The sequence below is a fragment of the Anastrepha ludens genome, chromosome 2 (genome assembly GCF_028408465.1).
Source record: "Anastrepha ludens isolate Willacy chromosome 2, idAnaLude1.1, whole genome shotgun sequence".
NCBI lineage: Eukaryota > Metazoa > Arthropoda > Insecta > Diptera > Tephritidae > Anastrepha > Anastrepha ludens.
The window spans coordinates 25643771-25667998 of record NC_071498.1 but is presented as its reverse complement, the minus strand read 5'-3'; the positions used below and the strand labels follow the sequence as shown (position 1 = coordinate 25667998).

Below are 24228 nucleotides of genomic sequence, written 5' to 3'. Positions count from 1 at the left end.
CTGTACGATTATTTCATATGTATTCACGCACTCGTCCAATCAGTCGTTGTTTAGATGGCAACGAAGCAACTTTGACGCACTATGTGCTAATTTTCTTCGTGTATCACTAACCCATTCTAAGTATTTTCGTAAACAAACCGATTCATAACTCCTGTAACGTCAGCCCATCAGCTGATACTGTCAAATTCGCTCAGAGCCGAATAACGATCTGTTTAAGGGCACACCTCTAAAAATCTTTTCTCCAAAGCTGGCAATCTATCATCTTTGCATCGAGCATAGTTTTCTTTGATCTTTAATTTCCACTCTACTTGTTGTCTTGATGTCGCCTTACGAATGTCTTTTGATTTTCACTTTCAAAATTTATTTAGGCAAATTCGCTTATGATGTATTTTTTTTGACAAAAACTATCACCACATTCGTATATAATACTTTATAATATTAAAAACACAATATTATGATCAGATATACTTAAAAATGTACTAGTCAATATCCAGCTTTTTGAAGTTCCCTTGAATGCCAAATAGGTCGGAAGCACTTTTCGGCTTCCCGGGCCGCAATTTTTCATCGACTTGATGGCGTTTCTCGAATTCCATCATTTCCTTGCGATTGTCTTTGAGTTTTTTGTAAAAAGTTTCTGAAAAAAAGTAAACCAAGTTAATTATTAGAAGTTTAAGTAGAAAACAAGAAATCTTATAAGGAGAAACTAAACCTCACGATTTTATGTATTTATACATTTTTTAATTACATTTAAAAACATTCGTTTAGGTTAGGTTATGGTGGTAGCCGATCTGTACGACCGACTTACTTAGACCTTAGAGGTCCGTTGTGATGTGACGGCACATGTATTCTTCACACATGGTTTCATCGTGGAACCATTTTGTGGCTCTTATGAAGCGCAGGATTGCTCCCATCCCCCCGCCAGGCCAGACAGTTCCGGCAGAGAATTGCAAAAATATTTACACAGACAACCTACTCTGATTTTAGCCAATGCTGGACAAATGCAAGGGAAGTACTCAACTATTTGTTCCTCCACCTTTTCCTCATCTCTATATCTTCTACAATATTCATGGGCGAAAACTCCTAGTCTCGAGGAATGCCTGGCAAATAGCCAATGACCGGTCATACAAGGCACGTATATTCGAATTTCGATTTTTTTGTGGCGATATGTTGGTACTCATGTCTCTCACTCATGCCGACGAGTCCGGCCTTTTTGAATGTTCAGTTAATGGTTGATAGCTACTTTGCTTGCACGTGTTTCGGCTCGTCTTCGATTTTTATACCTATTCAAAAAGATGGATTAAAGAACCTGTATCAAATTTTGTGTGAAAAACGAAATTAAGTGTGTCATACGGATAAGCTACTTTGGACCAAAGCAACGTTTATCGGTGGCTCAAAATGTTCTTAGAAGGCCGAGAAGATGTGAACGACGAAAAGCGAGCCGGACGCCCGAGCACTTCAGCAACAGACGAAAAAATTGATGAGGTGAAGAAAATGGTATTGGCCAATCGTCGAAACACCGCTAGAGAAGTTGCTGACGACCTAGACATATCGATTGGCTCGTGCCATTCGATTTTTTTCAATGATTTGGACATGAGACGGGTCGCCGCAAAATTCGTACCAAAACTGCTCAATTTCGACCAAAAGCAGCATCGCATGAACATTGCTAATGTAATGTTGGACTCTGTCCGCGACGACCTAAATTTGCTTCAGAGGGTCATATGGTTATAACGTTGAGACCAAAGCTCAATCATCTCAATTGAAGCTGCCGCACGAGCCTAGACCGAAAAAAGCACGCCAAGTTCGACCGAATGTAACAGTTTTGCTTACCGTTTTCTTCGATTGCAGGGGGGTTGTGCATCATGAGTTCTTGCCACAGGGTAAAACGGTCAATAAGGAATATTACCTGCAAGTTATGCGCATTTTGCGCGAAACAATCCGCCAGAAACGACCGGATTTGTGGAAGAACAAAAAATTGGCTCTTGCATCACGAAAACGCCCCTGCTCACACATCGTTGCTTGTGCGCGACTTTTTGGCCAAAAACAACACACTAATGATGTCTTAGCCACCGTATTCCCCAGATCTGGCCCCCTGTGACTTTTTCTTGTCCCCGAAACTGAAGAGGCCCATGAAAGGACGACGCTACAATTGACGAGATAAAGACGGTATCGAAGAAGGAGCTGAACAAGATAAAAAAAAATATTTTTTGAAGTCCTTCGAAGATTGGAAAAAACGTTGGCACAAGTGCATAATATCTCATGGGGACTACTTTAAAGGACACAAAATATTATAGATATTAATGAATAAATAAGTAATTTTTGAAAAAAACACAAAATTCGCGATACTTTTTGAGCACACCTCGTATATACATAAATATATATATAAGTCCCAAGAATATATGTATATAATATACACAATACAACTAGGAAATACTCGTAATAGACTGGATTGAATAAAGTTTATAAGACTATTTAAGGAAATGTTCGCCACTGGATTTTCTACAATTGTGATCGAATTGTCGCAGATATCGAATCATAAAAAAGATGAGTAATCGTTTCTTTTCCTTAGCGTTCAGCCAGCTTCTGTAGCTTCTTAGGAAAAGCAGGCCTAGGGTTTCTGCAGTCTCTGAATGCAATCGATTGAGAGTAGTTTTTGATCCCATTTATGAAACTTTTTTTTCGGCCCTTTGAAAATGCTATGATTCCCTTCCGATCATTATTTTCCAAAAATAATTAGCTTGGTCGTACTTTACCCCCAAATTTAGCTCTATCCTTTATAAACTGGAGCCTAAGGAGGTGGAGTATGTTCTGTTTATTTCTGTCCTCTAGAGATCGGTGACAGTCTAACACACGTCTATAATTGAACGTGAATGTGCCACTAAATACTAAGGTTCGCACCCAAGCTGCTGCAGAGTACCCAAGGTAGCTACTTCCTACCCTGCAGCAAGGGCTATATATTAATGTTCTGCAAGGTTAAGAGGTAGGAGATTTAAAATAGCGTTTAGCACTTCATTCGGTGCGGCTATAGTCTGCAAATAACTTTGCGAAAATTATCAAATTATTCTAAATTAGCCAAAAACCTGTGTATCTCTTTACCGCTTATTTCCCCGAACTCTTGGTTCGGGCCGCCATAGTCCTTAGGCAGGATACTTTGTGGTACATATTTGAAAAAATCTTCCAGATTATTGTGCACATACAGTATGTTCATTAGCTCTTTTTTCATAAATGGTGTCATGAGAGCCAAAATTTTATCCATGAACGGTACGATGTTGATGAAATGAAAGCCAATCAGGCGAATGGCAGCTGCTTCCTGCGAAAAGGGGGATTCATGTACGATATAGGCATGTTTAAGTTATCTGTAAAGATCAATTTTGCGAAATTAAATGAACTTACTTGCAAATAGAAGAGAAACTTCTTCATCTGAAATATGCCAATGCGCGTCACATGTCCCAAACTGACACCTTTCAAATCCATCACTATAATGTGGCCCGGCCGTATGCCATCCTCGTACATCCACATATCGAAAATCATGCAATAACTGAAAGCGATAGTGAATAAAAGAGTTGAGTATTTAAGATTAATTATTTCCAAAATTGAGATGAGCCTTCAGACTTTCTAGTAACCATGTTTACATGCAGATCATCTCCTTTTCCGGGCTTAATATTTTGGAATAGTCATACAAAATTTTAACCGCGATAATTCAGGAGTCAAATCTAATTGAACGACATCCCCTGGTGTGGAACTCTGTGTTATCGATTACTTTTGACAGACGCGCCATAAAGAAAAATGCACGCCGGCAAGGAAAAGATGTTGGTAAAGATATTTTTAATAGAATAATAAAATAAGCATTTCGGAGATTTGCCGGTTTTCTCCACAATTTGGTTATTTGGATTATGACTTTCGTGCAGTAAATGCGTGTTATGATTGTGCCAAAAGTAGGTTATACACACCGAAGCAGATCCATTTCAAAAAGAAGAGCCAAGAACTCAAATTAGGTTAAAAAAAAGGAAAGTATTCTATTTCACATTAGAAATGTCAAATTTTGTGCTGGTCAATGGTTTACGGATCACTTGAAGTTGGATGGAAGAGTTGGTAGAAGTGTATTCTGCAAGCAGCTCCCACCAAACTCAAGTTCAAGCTATCGAACCGTTGTCCGTAGTGAGTGCTAGTGCTGCTCACTTATGTAACATTGTTAGCGAAGTAAACATCTATTTCGACAAAAGCAATTAGGGAACTGGGCTCGATGATAGTGGGGTCGAAACTGGACGCGACTTCCCTTTCGACTGCATCCGAATTCTTTGAAATCACACTGCTGGCCTGAAACTGATTCTTTTGAAACTATTGGTCGCATGAGTTAGCTAGGTAGGGGATCCGAGGGGTCTTCTAAGGTTAACAACTTCAGTTCTAGAATTGCGTGGATGCCCTTACACCACACTATTCGCGAGGTAGGTATGTGTGCTGCGAGACTCGACATTACTTCGAGTCCATTTTGTGTCAGCTGTATGGAGGTTGAGGTGGAATTATCTCAGCACCTTTTCTTTGGTTGCCCTTTACGAATCTTGGCACTTATTTCTTTTCTACGTCTGCTGATATAGCCGGCCTTGATATTAACCACCTGGTGAACTTCATTAGTGGCATGAAGTGGTTTCAGTCTTCGTTCGGCTTTCATTTGCGAATCCCCCCTTTCTTTCGTCCTATTGGTGTGCTTCTTCTTATTTCTTTTGTAATGCTATCAAAAAAAGACGAATTTGATTTATTCGTTCAATAGTGGCCTTCTTTCTGGGCAACTATTTGAACCTGCGGCCTCGGAGGTCTAGAGTAAGTGCACTAGCCTGCCATCCTAGAGGTTGTGGGTTCGAATCCAACGTAAAGCACGATCCTCGCACTTTTCCAAAAAAAAATCTTCCAATTCCATTCCTCAACCCCAAAAACTTTCCGTCCTTACTCCCAACAGTCTGGCTGCTAAAAAAAGTAAGAAGCAAAGAAAAACACACAGTTACACATTGCATCAGTGGCGCCAGCATGAGGAAGCCGCTGACCGCGGTAAAAGCGGTCCAAATTTAGCGAAGTCCTCAACCATCTGTGCGATCCTTCTGCCACAAAAATGTAGAACACAGATGGCGCTCCAAGCAGTAAGAAGGCGTTGTTCCTAAGTAACGACAGATGGGCATTGCCACTACTTAGGACTGGTAGCGGCAGGCTAATCACCTACCCTGGCAGAAATCAAAACAGATTAACGAAACCAACGCAAGATTGAGTCTTGTCGAGGTCCTACGCCCCCGAGAGGAGTGAGCAAGGAAAGAAAAAAAAAACAATTTGAACCTAATCGAATCTCACTGCCAAACTTATTTTCTAGCTTTGAGCCAGCCAAAGTTTCTATCTTTGCTCTTATCAAGGGGTCTTGTGGAAATCTTGTTTCCGAAGCAGAAGAGCAGAGTAACGCACTCTAAATAGCTGACGGAAGCTTGCAGCAACAACATTCAGAATTTTAAAGTGCTCAACCTTAGGTTCCTCCACATCCGAGTCGCATTTCATCTGGTTGAATTGAAAAAATGGAATAGAAGCTCTAGAGGAGATGTGGGATTGTGGGGCATAGCGCCCATGAGCAGCTATCGAGGGTAGTTCTCAAGTTCTCAGCCCCCTAAGGCATGCAGTGTCTGTGCTAGATTTAAGTCTTGGGTTTGGGGCGTTCCTACCTATTAACGGATATTTTCAATTAATTAATTTGAAATATGATGTATTTAATAGCTCCATTTAGACAAAGCCTAAGTTATTACACAATTAGCAGCATTAGAAGCTCGTGTATGTTGTATCAAAGCTCAGCAAGATAAAGCGAGTTTAAGTATATTACTAAAAAACTATAAATATATGTAAGTAACTACTAAGACACTTCGAAATTACTGGATTAACGTGTTTATCAATCACTTGCACACTTCATTCCCTGGTAACACTCGCACAAACTTAACAATTTAATTAGCCAGAGATTTATGTAAAGTGTGTATTGTAGAGTTATCATGGAATCCACAGAGTTTATTTCAATCTTGTAATTAAAATATATTAAGCAAAGTGACATCAATACTTGAAGCTATTTCCCTTCAATACGTTTATGCGACCATAGTTTTGTCATTGCATTAACGCAGTAGAAACTCCAGACTTATAAAAATTCAATAATTTAATCGAACCGAAACCTTTCACTGCTCCTGAATTTATATTTGATAAAAAATAATACTCTCCAATAGGTCATGGAGAGAAGAAAATACTTGTGTCTCAACCAGCCTAATTTGGCCGCAAAGAGATAAGAAATGGTCAGGAGTAACGCTGAACCTCTCAAGAGAGAACCTCTCGCAGGTTGTGGCTTGTGTCACCGGTCGTTGGCTGTAAGGTACGCACTATTCTAGGCTAGGAATATTTTCGCATGAATACTGCAGCAGTAGTAGAGACGAGGAAGAGTAAGAAACAGTAGAACATTTTCTCTGTAAATGTCCAGCCTTAGCTAGGAGTAGAGAAAGGTTGTTAGGAAAATACTCTTTTGACTCTCTTACGGAACTATCCCGGGTTGGGATGAAATCAATCCTACGCTTCATAAGAGCGTCTAAATGATTCCATGATGAATAAACAGTGAGGTTCCCGTGTTACACAGTGGTACCACAATGGACCTACATGGTCTAAGGGAGTTGGATATTCTAAACCGACTGCCGCAAAAACCTAGGTAGGTTTGTCAGTCGCATCGCACATAAGAACAGCGATGCCACTTAGACCAAGAAATGGTTCCATTGTGAGCCACAGAGGCTTGGCTACATTTTCACTTCCAGATTGATCCAACCTGAGCTTTGGACAATGCCGAAAAGGTTGTTGATACCTAGATTCTCCATATTCATTAAGAAGTAGGTTCCTGCTTCTTGCCACAGCCAGGCATTTGCAAAAGCGTGTTGAATTGTTTACAGCTCATTCCTATAGCTATGTCAGAAATCATGCAAGTGAACGCCTAGTCTACATACTTGTGTGATTTCCTATGAGACAATGTCCTGTGAGGGCCCCTACTAAGCTCCTAATTTGAAGTCTACTCAATTTTATAATATCCTTGGATAGACGTAAATTTAGACTTGGGCAATGTCGCCTAGCAATTCCACAGGCACTAATTTATAGAATTGATTAGCGCATCCATAACAAGAGGCTTACAAGTGGCGAGAGGTACCCCCATAAAATTATTAATGTTTAGCATACAGGTACCTTTTCTTGCATGTTGGCCAGCCCTACAATTGCCTTCTATTTCTCTGTGGCCTGGAACCCAGTATAAAATAATACGATACTGTTTAGCCATCTCATTAAGAGATTGGCGACAATGTAAGATACTCCCTGGTGCCATTTGGAATGCATCTAGAGCCTGTAGGGCAGCTTTTCTGTCTGATAGAATGCAGATATCTTTTGACGATATTTTGTTTATCTCTAACCATCTTAAGGCCTCATGAATAGTGTTTATTTCCGCTTGAAAAACCACTACAGTTACCCGGTAGTTTAAAGGATCCACTGATATAACCCTAGTCCTACACTGGTATCCATTTTAGATCCGTCCGTGTAGATCTTAATGGGTGGTGGATCTTCTTCAAGCCATTCCAGTCTACAATTGATTTTCATTGAAAAATTCCTTTTGAAGCAGAGAATGGGAGGGTGACAATAACGATCATTTGGTAATCCTATATCCGTATAGGAGTGTAAGATGGTTGAATGTCTATGAGTGACAGTCTTCCATTGTGAGTTTGCTCTGAGCCTTAATGTGGAACAGGGCGCTGAATATTTGTAGAAGAGATCACCACACGGGTGACAGCTGTAGCATGATGTCCAAAGCTATGTATGGCAAAGTTTTCATGAAAACCTAACCTAACCTAACTTTTCCAAGAAAATAATTTTGCAGCGGGCTGTGTCTACTTTGTACAGGTAACCAAAAATATCCCAAGCACTTTTTGGCATCACCTAATTGTAGAGTTTTGTTTACATTTTTGAGTTGAAAAATAACGGTTTTCTTCCTATTACCATCCTTGCTTACATTAACCTAACCTAACTTAAATTTTTTGTTTATAAATCTTCACTTTTTGACACTATGCTTTCAACGAACTAAAACAATACTCTGCAGATCTCCCATCTTTTTATATGGGTGACTAAGTCGAATACAAATAAGAAGTCATTTAGACACAAGGATGAGAGATTACCAGGTTTGGCCTTCACTCATGGTGAAAAAAGAAATCGGGCGAGTAACTTCGGCTGCAGAATTCTGCTTGCCATTTCACACTTATTCACGCACCCGTCCAATTAGTCTTTGGACGGCAAAAAAGTGACATGAGTGAAAGCCTGTGTTGATTTTTTTGTACTTATATATCACCAACTTTTTCGTTCTCTTGACCCTGGTTACGTCAGCCAATCAGCTGATGGTTTCAAATTCTCTGAGAGCCGGTTAACGGTCTTATATTGGCCACACCTTCAGAACGACTTGTCTCCGATTGATATGAATAACAAACACAACTTCGCTATGGAAAGAGGCCACTGGTGCAGTTTATGGAACTCTCCTTAAGCCGGCAAACAGTTCTAGGGGCGAAAAAGAAGTAAGGAAATATGAATAAATAGAAAAATGGTTTTAAATTGCGGTATTGTTGTTGTAAACGCATAACACGGGATCTCAAGTGCTGCTGCACTACAATAAAAATAAATACACACCTTGGCATTGAGGTGAAAGGTGTGTTGGCTCGTGGGCTGTGCAATTAAAAGTGAAAATAATTTGCATAAACTAAAAATACGTAAACGCTTTAATGAAAAAATTATGAAATCAATGCACGTAACGCCATTATATAAAAGTGGCTAAGGTCAATTCATTTTTAATGCAAAATTAATTGCTTTGTGTTTTTTTAGTGAAATAAGTAGATTAATCTGTTGAAACTATTATAAATACATTGACCTATAGATGAGAGAGTTTTTATTATATTTGGGCTATAAAAAAAATGTATGAAATATAAACAAGTAAAGAAGGTTCCTTACTGGGTCCGGATTTTTATGCCAGCTAACATTTTGATTTCTTTATGTTGTTGCATATGAAAAAAATTATAATACCCTTGGGCCCAAGTATGTATACAAGGTGATAAAGGGTGATCAATTTAGAGGTATCGGATTTTAAATTGAAATAAAACAACGAAAATTCAAACTGATTGGACAATCTTTATTATATTTCTGTAGAACCATCTATGATATTTTTTTCTAAACTTAATCCTTTTAAAATGTTGGCCGCAACTGCGCCGTAATTCGGCCATCCGTTAACACCAATTCTGAATGACTCACTTGAGGACTTCGGTCGGTATACCGGAAATAACTTTAGTAATATTGGCTTCCAATGAGTCAATCGAAGCTGGTTTATACGCAAAGCATTTAGACTTTTCCCATCCCCACAAATAAAAGTCCAAAGGCGTGATATCACACGATCTTGGTGGCCAATCCACTGGTGCGAGAAGAGAGATAAGTAGTGCCGTCTTGTTGGAACCAAATGTTGTGGAGATTATGGGCTTCAGTTCCCAGCATCAAAAAGTTGTTTATCATGGCGCGATAGCGTTCGCCATTCACTGTTACATTGGCGCCAACCTCGTTTTTGAAGAAATATGGGCCGATAATTTCTCTAACCCATAGACCGCACCAAACGGTTGTTTCCAATCGTAAGTTTTTCCATGATGAAATTTCGCAATGCAATGTTGAAGTCCGAAAGCAGTGCTGAGATGAAAGAGCTTCTCTATAAAAACGATAGACGAAATTTAATTGTAGGACCTTTTATTTGTACATTTCATGAAGTTTTCATACATCAAGGCGCACACCAAGCCGATGTATTATTACTATTTGCTAGAGCGTCGACCGGGGACGCGAAGTACCGATTGGTTTCAGTAACAATTATATTTCAGGAGTGATAGGTTGTTAGCCTATCGTCCCAACCCACTCGATGGGGCTGGCATCTTAGATTTAGCTGGAGTAAGCAGCATTTTCGAATCAGCTGCTTACTGCAAGACAATCTGCTGTTTCTAGCGGCCCACTACGGAACAGGTGCGCGGAAGGTTTTTGGACTTGATGCTTATTTGAAGGCGACACCTGCTCGCTTTGTCGATGCTGTTTTCGACCTTGCATTTTTTTAAGTAGAGGTCACTTCACAGCTCCACTAAAGTTTGATACAGCAGCCGAAACTACTTATTTGTTATATTTCTAACTTATTTGTAGCTCACCTCTACGAGTATTAGTATTTCCAGAGGTGCCTCACCATCTGCAACCAATGACGCGTTCGTTCGAGAGAGACTGCGGCCACGCCTTTAATAGGACTTGAGCTTTCCTTGCTATGGGACAATACACTATCAAGCAGAAACTCAGGAGTGAGGAGCTACGGCTAAGGGAGTTTTGCCTGCACCAAACTATGGGGCTACGCAAACCGAAATCATTACTGGGAGGGTACAACCAAAACAGGCTTAAAAATTCATAACCCTCCCCAAGGATAAACTGAGAATGTTCAACCGTCTATTATCCTACATGAAAAAGAGTTTTACTCTGATTAAGGCATTCGTTTTTTTGCTTTTGATATCTTTGCTAAAGCCCCTGACAGAATCCTTGCAAAAACAGGGCAATTCTTCAACGTTTAAATGCGCTCAAGGCAAACAAACTCTTGAAGCTATTCATTCATCAGTGTAATAAAGACTTATCCACTTTCCGACAGAGAGTTTCACATGTGCGGAGTTGCTGATGGCGAAGTGTAAGAGTTGATTTCAAGTCATACAAAGTCTAAATTTGATTGAGCAGCACAGAGTAGAGGCAGTGATCAGTTTTCATTTCTTTGATTGCCGTATGGAATGTTGGTTATAGGATGTAATATCTACATACGCTAATGTTCTGATGTACAATATTATATTAAGCTACATACTTACAGTTTCATGCAATCCACAAAATTGTAACTCGAGGGATTCGTATCCGCCAATTTTCCAAAAATAACACGATAACCCTCGGGCGTGGTTTGCGGGACGGGACAGATGGAGCTGGAATTGATAGATATTATTTGTTAGCATAATACGAAATGAAGCTTAAAATATTGAAAAAATATTATGTATGCATGTGTATTTATGTATATACAATATTTTACTCGTAATTTTTATTACTATTTACTTATAGAATTTTGTGGTAGTTGAAAAGCCAGATTTAAAATATCGCGAACATAACCGCAATATCGCATGGGTGAATTTATTTCTTTCATACATTTTTTCGCTATCAAAGTGTTTGTTCAGAATTTCAGTCATCTACGGGAACTTTCGATTCTCTGTTCAAATTCGAAGGAAACTGGCGGCCGCCGTAGCGAAATGAGTTGTGCGTGACTGCAATTCGGTTGCTTGACCCGAAGCCACAGTAGGCATAAAATAACAAATGATGGAAACAGTTTTTTTTTTAATAGCAGTCGCTCCTCAACGGCGAACCTCTAACTGTATTTATGATACCAAAAAAGCCAACTTAAGTCCGGAGGCGGCATAAAACTATAGGTGACTCTTTTTATAGGAAAACATCAAGAAGTACATCGCAGATTGAAGGGGAAGCTGGACCAAACATTCAACAAAGAATGTACGACACAGGACAAAATCAAATATTTTCCGAAGCAAGAAAGTTCCGGAAATTGGTGGTGTATCGGCTATTTGAAAGAAGTAAAATTCTGACGAAAACTTTTAAATCGCCGATATACGTACGTTTTCTTCGTCTCTCCTCTACCATAATCCGTTGTCCGTTGAAGTGGCTTCCTATACCGGTTTCCATAAGAATGTGCCAGAAGTGGGAACTTTAACTCTCCCTAAGAAAAATCCCACGTAAGTTTTCTTTCGTCTTCGCAATCAAATTCTATTTTCTGCAATTTGTTAACTTTTTTTGTGTTAAAACTATTGCCCAAACTCGTGGAATGCTCGTGCAGTGGGACTGTACGTATCATAATTTGTGGAAGAACTTGTCGTGGTATGAAGACTCAAGAGCTGAGATTTCGATGTTAAAGATCGACATGGCTTAGAAAGCAGCAAATTTTCTAATATTGAGAATTGAAGGCACTACTTAATGAACACTCGAGACAAACGCATTACAGGATACGGATATCGAATGAGTGTAATGCATTTGAGCCGAGCTCTGAAGAGAAAATGGTTACAGTATCAAAGGAGACGCGACAAACTTAACTTCAAGCTGGATAACAATCGACCTCATGACACCAATGAGATGAGGACATACATAAAGGGTTTTCCAATAAGAGGTTTTATTCCCGTAAAATATCAATGGTTTCGTTACTTGTGTGGCATGTAGCACCGTCTTGTTGAAAATAAACGTTGTCCAGATCAAAACCATCCAATTCCGGATATAAAAAATCGTTTATCATCTCTCGATAGCGCAATCCATTCACAGTAACTGTTGCTCCAGCTTCATTTTCGAAAAATAAAGGTCCAATGACTCCGCCGGACCATAAACCACACCAAACAGTCACAAGTTGAGGATAGAGAGGCTTTTCAACAATAACTCTTGAAGCCACCATGGTGGAAATGGGCCTCATCACTCAAGATGCTTTTTCGATGGAATTCCGGATCATTTTCATGCATTTCAACGACCCAATCAGCAAAGACCCGACGTTGTTGATTATCGGCCGGCTTGAGTTCTTGTGTTAACTGGACTTTAAAAGCATTAAGACCCAAATCTTTATGCAAAATACGGTGTAATAACGTTTGTGGAATGCCTAATTCCAAAGAACGACGAGGAATGGACAAACCTGGGGTTTCTTCAACACTTTCGGCTACAACAACAATATTTTCCGCTGTTCTTGAGCGACGTGCGCAGGTTTTATTCTTCACTAACTTGTGCCAACAGCTCGAATTGTTTCACCAATTTCTGTATTGCGGTCCGACAAGGTGCTTCACGATGACCCAAAAACGTTCGAGTTTTGCGAACCGTCTCTGCCAATTTTCACAATTTTTATAGCGAATTTTACAATAATATTTTCAATGTGTTGTTTAAGCGTGTACCGTTCCAATTTTATTAATGGCGTAGTTTCTACTTGTCAAATATCAAAAAATGACAGCTTCAAAAGTGGCATCTACCGAAATAGCGGGGCTATTCAAAATAACACCTGTTATTGTAAAACCCTTTACTTAGAAACACTGAAATACGAAGGCGTACTCTTCAAATGTGACTCTTTACGACTATCAATTGTTTCGATTGATAGCACCTGCTCAGGCGCAGCATTTTCACTTTTATGAAAAAGTAAAAATGGATCGCCTCTAAAAGGCGAGAAGTTTTTTTGCTGAAAGGTAAGGTTTACGTTTTTAAATAAAAAAAATCGTAGAAACATTTTCATCTTATTTATATTTATTTTATAGTTGGATCACCTTGTACGACGATACATGACAGTGCGCATCAAGTTCACGCCTAATCGAATGGTAGTCAGGCACAACGCAATAAAATACTTGTTGTTCTCGCAGCGACTAATCTTTTCTAACTATATCGCGCTTATTTAATAAATTGATTATGCACAGTGATTATAGGATTATTGATTATTTAAAAAATTTTATTGCATAGATTATCGTCTATTCGGACTTCTTATCTTATGAAACACTGATAACAACTAAATTTTTTATCTGTGCTTGCTAAGTTTTGCCTTTCATTGCTGTATGGATAACCAAAATGAATTCAAAAGACCTTTTTTTAAACTTTTTTCGCACAAAATATATGTATTTACACTTTCTAGCTAAGAGGGTCGGCAGTAGCAATCACTCAGAAGTGTTGTAGGTGAATCCAAGCCTATGACTTCCTGACCGCAGAGTCTTTCAAGCTGAGCTAATAGCTGTGAAAGAAGCTAAGTTGTGGTGCAGGAGCTTGCTCGGGGTAGCACAACCGATCACTACCTGCTTTTACAGCCAAGTCGCCATTAAATCTCTTCTGCTGCAATATTTCTAATTGAAGGTAAATACTCTGTATTCTAAATGAGCTGACTAAGCGGTGCCCACGAATGTTTTTTGAATCTCTACAATTAGAGGGAAGACTAGATTCCCCATTGGGATACCATTATCCTATTTAAGTGAGATCCTCCACAGACTCATGGAGAGTGGGAACCAACGCAGCCACCTAAACCACTTACATCCTGCTTGACAACTTTGTTGTTGTTTTCACATGCAAATTTTTCGTCAAATGAGCAGAGCCCAGAGATAGCGAGCAGAGAAGTGGCGAATAGAAGAGGACTTTAATCAGACTCGCTGGTGGCGATTCTTTATTGGTAACTTTCTTGTTCTTTCACATGGAAATTTTTCGTCAAGTCTGATTTAGAGTTCGAAATATAATTGTTATATGACATTTGTACAACATTTAACACACGTTTCATTCCGCACAAGTTAACTGAGGACCAAAAATTGCTCAGAATTCAACTTTCGAAATACCTCATTAAAGAGGCGAGAAAAGACGAGAACTTCCTTTACAACATTGTAACTGGTGATGAATCGTGGTGTTTCCAACATGAACCTGAAACTAAGCGTCAAAGTACCGAATGGAAGCCCCCAGACGAGCAACCACCCAAAAAATCACGCTAAGAGAAGTCAAAAATCAAGTTGTCCACAAGGAATTCGTGCCAGCGGGCCAAACCGTCAATGCAATTTTCTATCTTGGCGTTTTGAAGCGTTTGTTGTATCGCATTCGTTGAATTTGCCCTGAATACCGCGAAGGAGAAAGCTGGCGCTTATTGCATGATAATGCACCATCTCATCGATCCACTCTTGTGACTGATTTTTGACGTGATAACGTCTTATAATTCGATTTAACAGGCTGCACGCACGAAAAAATGTGTCGTTACCTTGCTCATATGTAGTTACCTTGCTCATTAGTGTTACCTTGCTCTTTAGTGTTACCTTGCTCTTTAGTGTTACCTTGCTCATTAGTGTTACCTTGCTCATTTGTCGTTACCTTGCTCATTGCATTGCATGAACTGCAAGCGAAAGCGCGGAACGAACGACAAAGCAAACAAAGCAAACGAACGGCAACGTTCGACATCTTGCTCTCTCCTACTTAAGTGAGCGTATATATGTATGTATATGCGCATATGTACATATATAAATTCACGTATTTGTATTGGCATATGCCTTCTTATTGATTATTATTAATTTGATTCACTTGAAGAATTTAAAATAAAACCAAGTTTGTTAATAATACCTGTTGTTTTAATGTTATTATTAATTTTTTTATTATATATGAAGGGAAAAATGTATGGTAATATTTACCATATACCTTATAAGATATGTTGTCTATACTAATGTTATAAAGAGGAAAACTTTGTTTGTTTGTAATGAAGAGGCTCAAAAACTACTAGACCGATTTGAAAAATTCTTTCACCATTCGAAAGCTACATCCTCCACGAGTAACATGGATTATATTTTATTTTGGAAATAGGGCTCGAGATATAGGTCACAACGTGGACCCGGGTAACCTTCGAAAGTGTATGTACAATATGGGTATCAAATGGAAGCTGTTGGGGAATGCTTTAGTCCAGAGTATTTTTCATGCCGCTCCGTGACTAGGGTCTCGAGATAGAGACCAAAACGTGGACCCTAGAATGTGTTTGTACAATATGGATATCAAATTGAAGCTGTTGGTGAATGCTTTAGTACAGAGTATTTTTCATGCCGCTCCGTGACTGGGGTCTCGAGATATAGGTCAAAACGTGGACCCGGGTAACCTTTGGTTGTGTATGTACAATATGGGTATCAAATGAAAGCTGTTGATAAGTGCTTTAATACGGGGTAATTTTCATACCTATTGATGACTAGGGTCTGGAAATATATGCCAAAACGTGGACCCGCCGTGTCTTTGCACTGATTTAAACCAAACTTACACACATTGTTAAGGAGGTATTGAAGATGGTTTCCGTATGGTTTGGATACCTATTGGTAGACAGGGTCTCGAGATAAAGGTCAAAACGTGGACCCGGGTAACCTTCGGATGTGTATGTACAATATGGGTATCAAATGGAAGCTGTTGGTGAATGCTCTAGTTCAGAGTATTTCCATCCGCTCCGTGACTAGGGTCTCGAGATAGAGACCAAAACGTGGACCCTAGAATGTGTTTGTACAATATACATATCAAATGAAAGCTGTTGATAAGTGCTTTAATACGGGGTAATTTTCATACCTATTGATGACTAGGGTCTCGAAATATATGCCAAAACGTGGACCCGCCGTGTCTTTGAACCGAATTAAACCAAACTTACACACATTGTTAAGTAGGTATTGAAGATGATTTCCGTATAGTGTGAATACCTATTGGTAGATAGGGTCTCAAGATATAGGTCAAAACGTGGACCCGGGTAACCTTTGGTTGTATATGTACAATATGGGTATCAAATGAAAGCTGTTGATAAGTGCTTTAATACGGGGTAATTTGTTATGTTATGTTATGTTATGTTATGTTATGTTATGTTATGTTATGTTATGTTATGTTATGCTATGTTATGTTGTGTTATGTTATGTTATGTTATGTTATGTTATGTTATGTTATGTTATGTTATGTTATGTTATGTTATGTTATGTTATGTTATGTTGTGTTGTGTTATGTTATGTTATGTTATGTTATGTTATGTTATGTTATGTTATGTTATGTTATGTTATGTTATGTTGTGTTGTGTTGTGTTGTGTTGTGTTGTGTTATGTTATGTTATGTTATGTTATGTTAACGTACAATATATTATGTTATGTTAATGTTAACTCATTCTCTATATCCATACAAAATATCTATCAAACAAATAAAATTAAAATTTTCTTTTGAAAAATGCAACCATTCAATCAGTATTTTCTTATGACGTTATCACGTTAAACTATCGTCAGTAAACCGACTTTACAGACAACCTCTTTTTTGACTAGAAATCGCATTTTAACCATCAATCATTCACCGTATTCGCCTGATATGGCTCCTTGTGACTTCTACCTATTCGGAAAATTGCATTTGACCATGAAAGGAAAACGTTTTGCGTCTGTAGAGGTCATCCAAAAGGCTTGTGCCGACATCCTGAAGGACATTCCGGTCGAAGACCTGAAAAACTCTTTCGAAAAGCTTTTAGATTGCGAAAAATAGTGTATCGAGGCCAGAGGGGACTATTTTAAATAAATAAACTCGATATTATCAGAACAAAGCTCCTGTCGTTTCTATTTTAGCTCAGTCTTGTTTATTTTGGACTTCACCTCGTATATTAAATATTGCAACTGCCTAGCAAGTCAGCGTGAAACTTCTCTTTCGATTGCATTACCTCTTGCTTCTATAAAGGAATCAGTATATTCATAGCCTTCGTTCTTACTAGAGATGTTATGGTTTTCTTTCGCTGGATAAATGTTTAATGTAACAAAAGAGCAAGGAATTGCTCTTCGACATGTAAAAGGAATAATAATATCAAAAAACTGTTAATAAGGTTCGATCTGGCACCTTCAATGGGTTCTTGAAAGCCGAACCTAAATTACTGCCTTCAACCCCAAATTACTGCCTATATGTTTTGGCTAAGCTTTGTGAAGTTCATAGGGTCTTCTCCAAGCCAACCCGTCTCATTCCGCATTTCATTTTTAATAAGCTTCTTGGTGTACATTACATTATCTTATCTTCGATTCGCCACTGCTCCGCTCGCTATGTTTGCGCTCTGCTCGCTTAACAAGCAAGTTTCGCCATTAGCGAGCACTATTTTACAAGCAAATGTAATTCGAGACAACTTCTTCTCTGTGCTGCCAACATATGTTTATTTATGCCAGTTGCTTCATCTATTCGCCCCTCGTTAATGGATGGCGAATTGAAGAGGGCTGCCGTCTATCACTGCCGCATTCGTTTGCTTGATATGAACAGAACTTAAATACGTTTTATTTAAGTTTGGAATAGGTATGGCGAGGTATATAAAGTTTAATTTCACCAGAACTTGAATTTTTTCATACTTATGCCGATATTCAAATAACGGACAGTAATCACTTTTAGTCAATAGTGACCTTTAGACACCAACGCTACCAGTGACTGCTCTCTGAACTTCTGTGTGTTTTTTTTAAGTAAAAAAATGTGTGGAAAAAACTACTAACAGCCCTATTATGGACTACGAACGGAAAAATGCTATTAATAGTTCCGACGTTTAGGTAGTTAGTGCTCTCAACCACCGAACAACCGAATTAGTCTCAATTATTTTTTAAATGAAATTGAGTTAAGTTTTGTTTACATCGTTGATGGGGATTGAGGAAGAAAGCCTTATTTTAGATAACTAAATCAAAAAACGATATTTGCAATTAAAATAGATTCCGTTGCTGCAGCAGTTTTATTGATAGAAGAGGAATATAGATAAAACGGGTGTTTACGAGTATAGCGCAAAATGTTAAGGGAAGCTGGTAATTATAAAAAAAATATGTAACAATAACAAATTCACATTTTTTTTAGTTTCATTAAGAACTTCCGATTGAACAAATGTGCGTTTAAACTCATACTTCAAATGGTTGAGGTTGCCTTTGGTTTAAGCCGTAAATGTGGAGTGACAGCGCTAAGCCTCGTAGCGATTACTCTGCGATGTCAAGCAGAGGTGGCTATCATCTCCCCATTTTTTTATAAGAATCTATAAATAAATTCGTTTAACTTTACAAATGTATGTATGTAAAAGAATAATTTTTGTCCTTCCGCCCGCATATTAATCAACATCTCGAACAGACTGCAATGCGTGGATGGTCGAGACTTATTGAAAAAATAGCTTGCAAACTATGCGCTATTTATCCTTACATTTCCCTTACATTTTTGTCCTTTCTATCCTTTCTAAACAATTTAATAGTAGTTTATGTTTTATCTCGGCAAAGTAAAGCATTTGTAAAAATTGTCACGAAAAACTGTCAAAGCATTGCTTCATGCGATTTCACGAATTTCAAAATTTCTGTATTCGTTTTATTAGATACAAGGGAGAAAAAGCCTTGGCTGCAGTGCTGACTGAAATTTGTTGGTGGTCAAAAGCTGTATTCGAAGGTGCGGAGTGAGACAGCGATAACGATTTGAAAATATGTCCTCCGAAAAAACAGCGAATTCAACCCTGTCTCTAAGTTTAAATTCAGCATCACTAGCTAAATGAATTGAACGGGTAATTTTTTAAGAGTCCAGCTCTGTTTCCACCAAAAACATGTCAATGTTTTATTTGATATGGAATTATTATTATAGATATGGAATTCATGAAATACATACATTCGTTTTCGTTAAATTTTTTTCATGTACGTTTAACCCATAGGTGCTCAATGTCTTTGACAGCCCCTAGTAAAATTTTCCAAGGAATTTTTTTGTAGAACATATTAACCCTTTCCCTTTCATACCCAGTTTATTTATTTAATTATTTATTTATTGTCTTTGAATGGATACATTCTTACAGACTATATTAAGCTAATGTACAATAGTTTAATAGTTACTAAGAAAAGAACGATTTAAGATGATTGCCTAAGATGCCATACGGCCATGTAAAATCAGCACCAGAAGAATTGAAAAACATATTTAAATCTGCACATGCCCTAGGAATCGAAGTATTCACCCCATATTTGGTTCTCGAGAAGCCAATTTTAAAGGTTTCGTACTGTCGGAGCCTCATATTGGGTATATTAAATTGAATTTTACTTAAAAGGGAAGGACAATCAATAGATCCAGAAATGATACGAATAATAAATGAGCACGATAGAATAGATCGTCTGCTATCAAGTGGTTTTAAGTCAATCAATAAACATCGAGAGCGGTACGATGGTACAGGTTCAGAAAAGTTTAAAGATCGAAGCGCAAAACGAAGAAAGACTTTCTGAACTCTCTCAATCCGATTAGACAGACCTATTTGGCACGGTCTCCAAATAAGAGCGGCATAAGAGGGCTTTTGAACAAGTTTTAAAAAAATGGGTTAAATAGTCACATAATGGTGGGATTCAATGGGTTTAAATGTTCTACAAAAAATTTTACCATTGAATTTTGTTAAAAGTCTTCTAAGACGAAATGTAAGAAAAATCTATATTTGTACTGGATTTTCTATATTATTTAATATGGCATTTGATCAATATTGTGAAACTTTAATACGCTGTAAGAAAAAATTGTGACCCGATAGACCAAAACCCAGTTGGGGTTTTACTATTCTACATGAGTGCTTTAATTTACAATTGGTTTGGTTTGGGCCCGAAAATTGCTGTCGCACAGTGTAGTAGGCCTGTAACAATTTTTTGGTAAACTTAATTTTATAAATTACTAGCTTTAACCCGCGGCCCCGCACGCGTAGGAGTAGTTTTGAGGGTTTTAGGATATGTATATAAAAGAATTACAAACAATAATTTCATAGAAAATAATTTTTTGTTAATAACCATAATATTACAATACCCGGCATCCGTTGCTATGCCTCGTTGAATAAAATCAAAACAACCAATCAGAAAAATATCAAGCAAAATTATTTTTATTAATTTTCTATCTCAAACCGTTTTTGAACTTTGCATTTGGGTCATAGTTGAACAGCTTATGCGGATTATGAAGCCTAGAATGTGCTATAAATAGTGGGAAATAGGAAAAATTAAGATTTTTTAGATTAAATTTAAGCAAATATTCGATTATTGGTGACGAATGAAAGTGGTGGCGCGGCCTGGGGGCTGTGGGAAGGGAGTTTCATCATAAAAATATGCCTATAACCTTCATTGGGTGAAAATATGAATGTATAAAAATGTTTACGTCATTTGGTGTTGTCGTTTCGTAGTGATGCGTGGACAACGTACAGACATTCACCTTTATATAGGGTTATTCAATAGGTGCGCTTCAACTTTTTTCCGATAGGGAGGGCGAACGACGCAATATTTTTTATTTTTCGCTTGTCATTGGTAAACTTCATTAGTATACATTTCATCATGGAACGTTACACACTTGAGCAGCGATTGCCAATCGTGCAAATTTTTTATGAAAATAATCGTTCTGTTACTGCTACTTTAAGAGCATTACGGCCATTTTACGGTCCATTTAACAAGCCGTCCCGTTTTGGGGTTATGTGAAGTCATTGGTCTACAGTAACAAGCCGGCGACGATTTGTGAACTCAGAGCCAATATTGAACACGAAATTGCTGGAATTTCGGCCGATTTATGCAAAAGAGTGGTCGAAAATTGGGTTCAACGATTGGACTTCGTAAAACGTGCACGCGGTGGTCATGCAAAAGAAATCGAATTTCATACTTAAATGTATATGTTCAAACTCGATAATAAAAAAAAAATTAGTTAAAAAAGTCAAACCGTTTGTGTTTTATTCAAAAAAGTTCAAAAGTTGAAGCGCTCTTACTGAAAAACCCTATAGTATAGATAGGGGCAAAGAGTAATATAATATTTGAAGCATAACTTATTAGAAAAATGTGTTTTTTACCAAAAATATTTAACATATCGCTGCAAAAATATTGGTGGCTTAAGGACATTTATGCGGCGGTATTCAATTGTTGGGCTGTCGAAAGTCAGTTATTAGCATTCACTTTATAGACTAGACAGACGGCGGCGTAAATCGAGATTGCCGGCGCAATTAATTTTGATTGAAATTGTAGTGTGAAATACACTTATTACGGGGATTAGGGAACAGCTGATTTGTTTATCGGATAATTTTGTTCATAAAAGATGGACCGCAGGCGACAAATACGGGTACTAGCTGTCTTGATTGTGTTTTTTTTGTCCGGACAAACTGGCAAGTACAGCCCTCAGACAACATTACGTCCATTGTACTGCACGCGGGTCCCTTTTTTAGTTTTCTTTAATCTAGCCGACGTCCGAAGAAATCTGAGTGGATCTTGCGGTGCCAGAGAGCCAAAGTGGTCGCCAAAGACTTCAAGCTTGATTCGAGCGAAACCCGGGCAGACGCACAGAAAGTGGTTCGCTGTCTCATCCTCCTCTTCATATGCTGGGCAGAGTGCACTGTCTGAGATGTCTACCTTTTCCATATGCATCGCCCATAGAAAGTGGCCCGTCATCAGTCGAACTAGCTGTTTACAGTTTCTTCTGCTTAATCGCAGAAGAATCTGCGACAGTTGTTTGGACATGAAAGGTAACATCAGTTTTGTCCATCTGTAGCCGCTCTCAGATTGCCAAGCTCGCTGGTGGTAGTAAGTAACCCGTTTGTTGAAGTAACCCGTATGTTAACCGTGACTTTGATGGCTGTAGAAGGAAGTGGTAGAATGGGCACTGAGTCCTGAGGCCGACTTCCTTGGCCTGGAGCCCATTCTAGCTAAAGAGTCAGAGATCTCGTCAACCGCGATACTCACATGTCACGGTATCCATGTTAGCATCAGGATATTATGTCTACCGACTTAGTTCAGCCTGGATTTTCAGAAATCAACTACCCTGTAGGTGGCTGGAGGGCTGTCTAAGGCCATGAGCGCAGCTTTGCTGTCGCTGCAGACACTTACAGATCTACCTCTCTATCTGTTTTCCAGAAGAAAGTTCATTGCTTCTTGAATAACTGCCCTGATGCTAAGAAATAATTATTTATTTTAAAAAATCTGCAATTGCAATTTCTCAAACTACTCCGAAAAACAATTAATGTAATTTCGAACGAGTTAGTGCAAACTTGTTCTTGTTCTTATCTTTAAAAGTTTCATTATTTTGCATTCACAATAGAAATTAACTGTAATTTTTCGGCAATGCTGCCATCGCAAGTTCCCTTAATCCGCTTAAATTATGAGAAAAATGTCCAGCTGTCAATCCGCATTAGTTGTACATAAATCCTGAGACTAGATTGGAACCCGCGAGAGAGTAGAGGTCGCGGTCGACCAAAAAACACTTGGAGAAGGTCAAAGTTGCGCGAACTAGCAGACTCCGACATCTCATGGCACGGTGCAAAAACAACAGCACAGAATCGTGTACGATGGAAGAGTTTGCAGATTAGGGCATCTGCTCCCGAGAAGAGTGAACAAGAAAAAAAAAAAAAAATCCTGAGACTATTCCGAATTAAGTCGTTAATCCCTATTAATTCCACCGTCTGTCTAGGCTATTAGGAATTAGTGGTCACTAAATATGACTGGAAATTGGTGTCTGAATTCTGACACTTATAAGTTCTTCTTCTGGTTCCACAAAACCTTTTCTATATGGCCTTAACATTTCTATATGGCATTCTTGAAACTTCTTTGAAAAGTGTCTTTAAAACTTAAGCGTTAATGTTTGTTTGTAAAACTTTTAGGAGCTTCCACTTACACCGTTCGCATGGTACGCTGCAACTCCGGTCGCTCGCAATCCAGATTCGCAAAGAACTCATCGCAATGTGTGCGTACCGTTAGGTTAGTGTCCAGCACCTGTTTGGCCACCTCCATGCTGTTCTTGCAGGCGTGGAAGAAGTGCAAGGCCTCCTCTTCCGACAAATTCTGCATATGCGGTTGGTTTTGTATCCAATTTACGAGTTTTTGAATCTCCGTGCGTGAGATCTCCGGAAAGCGAGTGTATTGCTCAGCCAGATCGGCGGGTTTCATTGCGAAATTGTTGTTGGCGATAAGTTGTGTGAGTGTTTAAATATATTTAATAAAAAACGTAATAATCACAAGCACTTTAACACTTCGGAGCACTACTTGGTTATATATTTGCACTATTTAAGGACTAAATTTGCTTGCAAACTTTTCGTTCGAAATCGCTTGCCAAAGTTTGAAGCTGCTTAGCTGCTGTTGCGCACGTTGCGTCGCGAATGAAATGAAACTTTTCAGCACACAGGCTTGAAAGCGAAACTGGTAATTTCGCTGGTTGCTATTGTTTTGTTTTTCATTCATTGGTTGCTGCTGTTGTTGGGGCTACCCTGTTTGTGCGGCCGCTTCACTTTTGTTGGCTTTCTTATTGCCTTTTAGCGGTTTTATAGCCATTAATGTTGGTTGTTGGTGTTGCTGTAGCAGCGTAGTGATTACTTGCAAGTAATAACATTTATTACACTTACTGTGAATTGCCAGTGCCACAGTGGGGCAAGACTGGGTGTCGATGGGTAACAAGTTGTAAGATGCTCGATAAATACGCCAATGTAAGAGAATTTTTTTTTCATATTATTTGAGTGCTTCTTGCAAGTCTTGTGGTTTTAGTGTCTTACTATACATTTATTTTTTTATTTTTTTTTTATTGTAAAAGTAAATAACCCCAAAGGTTTTATTGACTAAAACAATAACCTCGTTTAAATGAATTTCCGAAAAATATTAAAATAGTAATGGCGCGTTAATCTCT

At 38.5% G+C, this 24228-nt stretch overlaps 1 protein-coding gene across 1 annotated transcript; it reads right to left on the bottom strand.

Moving 5' to 3' along the window:
• Nucleotides 1-356: 356 nt before the first annotated feature.
• Nucleotides 357-23835, bottom strand: LOC128856906 (alpha-tocopherol transfer protein-like). Its single transcript, XM_054092341.1, has 5 exons — nt 23227-23835; nt 10935-11042; nt 3391-3535; nt 3094-3307; nt 357-634 (listed from the first exon to the last, which is right to left on the bottom strand). Exons 1-5 carry the CDS (start codon nt 23496-23498, stop codon nt 480-482), a joined length of 894 nt encoding a protein of 297 aa, XP_053948316.1. The 5' UTR covers nt 23499-23835; the 3' UTR covers nt 357-479.
• Between the last annotated feature and the right edge of the window lie 393 nt (nt 23836-24228).